We start from the raw sequence: 1,834 nt of genomic DNA on the forward strand, positions 1-1,834 counted from the left end.
GACCAAGGACAACACCTATGGCATAATCACTGGCATCACACATCAATTCAAACTCTTGGTCCCAGTTTGGACCAATGATCACTGGTGCTGAGATTAGCTTATCCTTCAAAATTCTGAATGCATTTAAACACTCTTCATCCAACACAAAAGGTGTGTCCTTTACCAAAAGGCTGCATAATGGCTTAGCAATCTTGGAGAAGTCCTTGATAAATCTTCTATAAAAACCAGCATGCCCAAGAAAGCTGCTTATCCCTTTCACATTTGTCGGTGGAGGAAGTTTTTCAATGACATTCCAGCCTCAAGTAGCTTCAAGACTTCTTTTCTCACTTCTTCCTTCATCACAGGATTCAATCTTCTCTGAGGTTGAGCTACTAGCTTGAAATTCTCCTCCATGAATATCTTGTGCATGCAATTTGAGGGGCTTATCCCTTTGAGATCAGATATTGTCCACCCAATAGCGCCCTTGCTTCTTCTGTGAAAGATAAAGAATTACTGATGATAACTGGTTTGCTAACACCCTCTTCTAGAAACACATACTTCAAATGAGGGGGTAACATTTTTAACTCAAGTTTGTCGTCTTTGACTTTCTCCTTGGCATTTAAATCTTCAATCTTCACTTCATGAGGAGGGATTTCCTTCAAAGTATCCAAGTTAGTCAAACATTCATCAATCAGTTTTTCTTCCTCTTCATTGAGAGCCTCACAAGCATCAATAAGGGTCTTCTCTAGAGCGGATGAAATGTAAGCAACTTTCTCAGTGTTAGAGCATACTTCATCCAAAGCATCAAGTTGAAAACATGTTTCATCATCATTTGGATGGGACATAGCTTCAAAAACATTGAAGTCAACTTCTTCATTCTGCACTCTCACCTTGAGTTTCTCATTGTCAACATCAATTAGCACTATTGCGGTTTTCATGAAGGGTCTCCCAAGGATGAGAGGAACGTCAATATCCTCCTCCATTTCCATTATGACAAAATCCACCGGGAAGAGAGATTTGTCAACTTTGACTAACACGTCTTCCACCACTCCATGAGGGTATTTAGTGGACCTATCAGCTAGTTGGAGAGTCATACGAGTAGGCTTCAATTCCAACTCTCCAATCTTCTTGAACATAGAGAGAGACATTAAGTTGATGCTTGCTCCCAAATCTATCAAAGCCTTCCCAATAGCTAACGTCCCAATAGTGCATGGGATAGTAAAACTACTAGGGTCTTTAAACTTCGGTGGAAGAAGCTTTTGAATGATGGCACTACAATTTCCTTGAACTTCAATGGTTTCTGCTTCAATATAATTCCTCTTTTTGGTAAGAAGCTCCTTCATAAACTTGGTGATGAAGGTTGAAAAACAGTGATTTTCATATGTCAATTTGGACCACATTACACCCTTTACTACTCGGAATGAGCTTAGAATCAAGCAAAACTCAATAAATGAGTCTGGAGAGAGTCAAAAGTTGTTTTTAGCGATTTTATGCTTATTTTGCATTGTTTTGTAGCTAATTTGAGAAAAGTAAAGAATGGAGTAAAGATACACGTCGTTGACTCAAGAAAAGGAAAGAAAGGTTGAAGATCAAACGGTTGCAGTGCAAAAAAGTCAACCAGAATGCCAGGAAAGTCAACCAGTCAACCAGAAAAAGTCAACCAGTCAACCAGAAAAAGTTGACCATACCGCCGGGCGGTTGACCGTACCGCCGGGCGGTTCTGTGGCGATTGCCGCCGGACGGTGGTCCACTAGGCCTGGGCCTGTTTTCTGATGCGCTCCTCGCCTATAAATCCCCTATTACGAATTCAGAGTCATTCTTTTGACAGGGGAAGACGGCCAGACCTAATTTTGCT

At 40.9% G+C, this 1,834-nt stretch overlaps 1 protein-coding gene across 1 annotated transcript; it reads right to left on the reverse strand.

The window, feature by feature from the left end:
• Positions 1–422: 422 nt before the first annotated feature.
• LOC106770440 lies at positions 423–1,322 on the reverse strand. Its single transcript, XM_014656250.1, has one exon. It carries the CDS (start codon positions 1,320–1,322, stop codon positions 423–425), a length of 900 nt encoding a protein of 299 aa, XP_014511736.1.
• Positions 1,323–1,834: the final 512 nt, after the last annotated feature.

This window comes from Vigna radiata, chromosome 8 (assembly GCF_000741045.1).
Source record: "Vigna radiata var. radiata cultivar VC1973A chromosome 8, Vradiata_ver6, whole genome shotgun sequence".
NCBI lineage: Eukaryota > Viridiplantae > Streptophyta > Magnoliopsida > Fabales > Fabaceae > Vigna > Vigna radiata.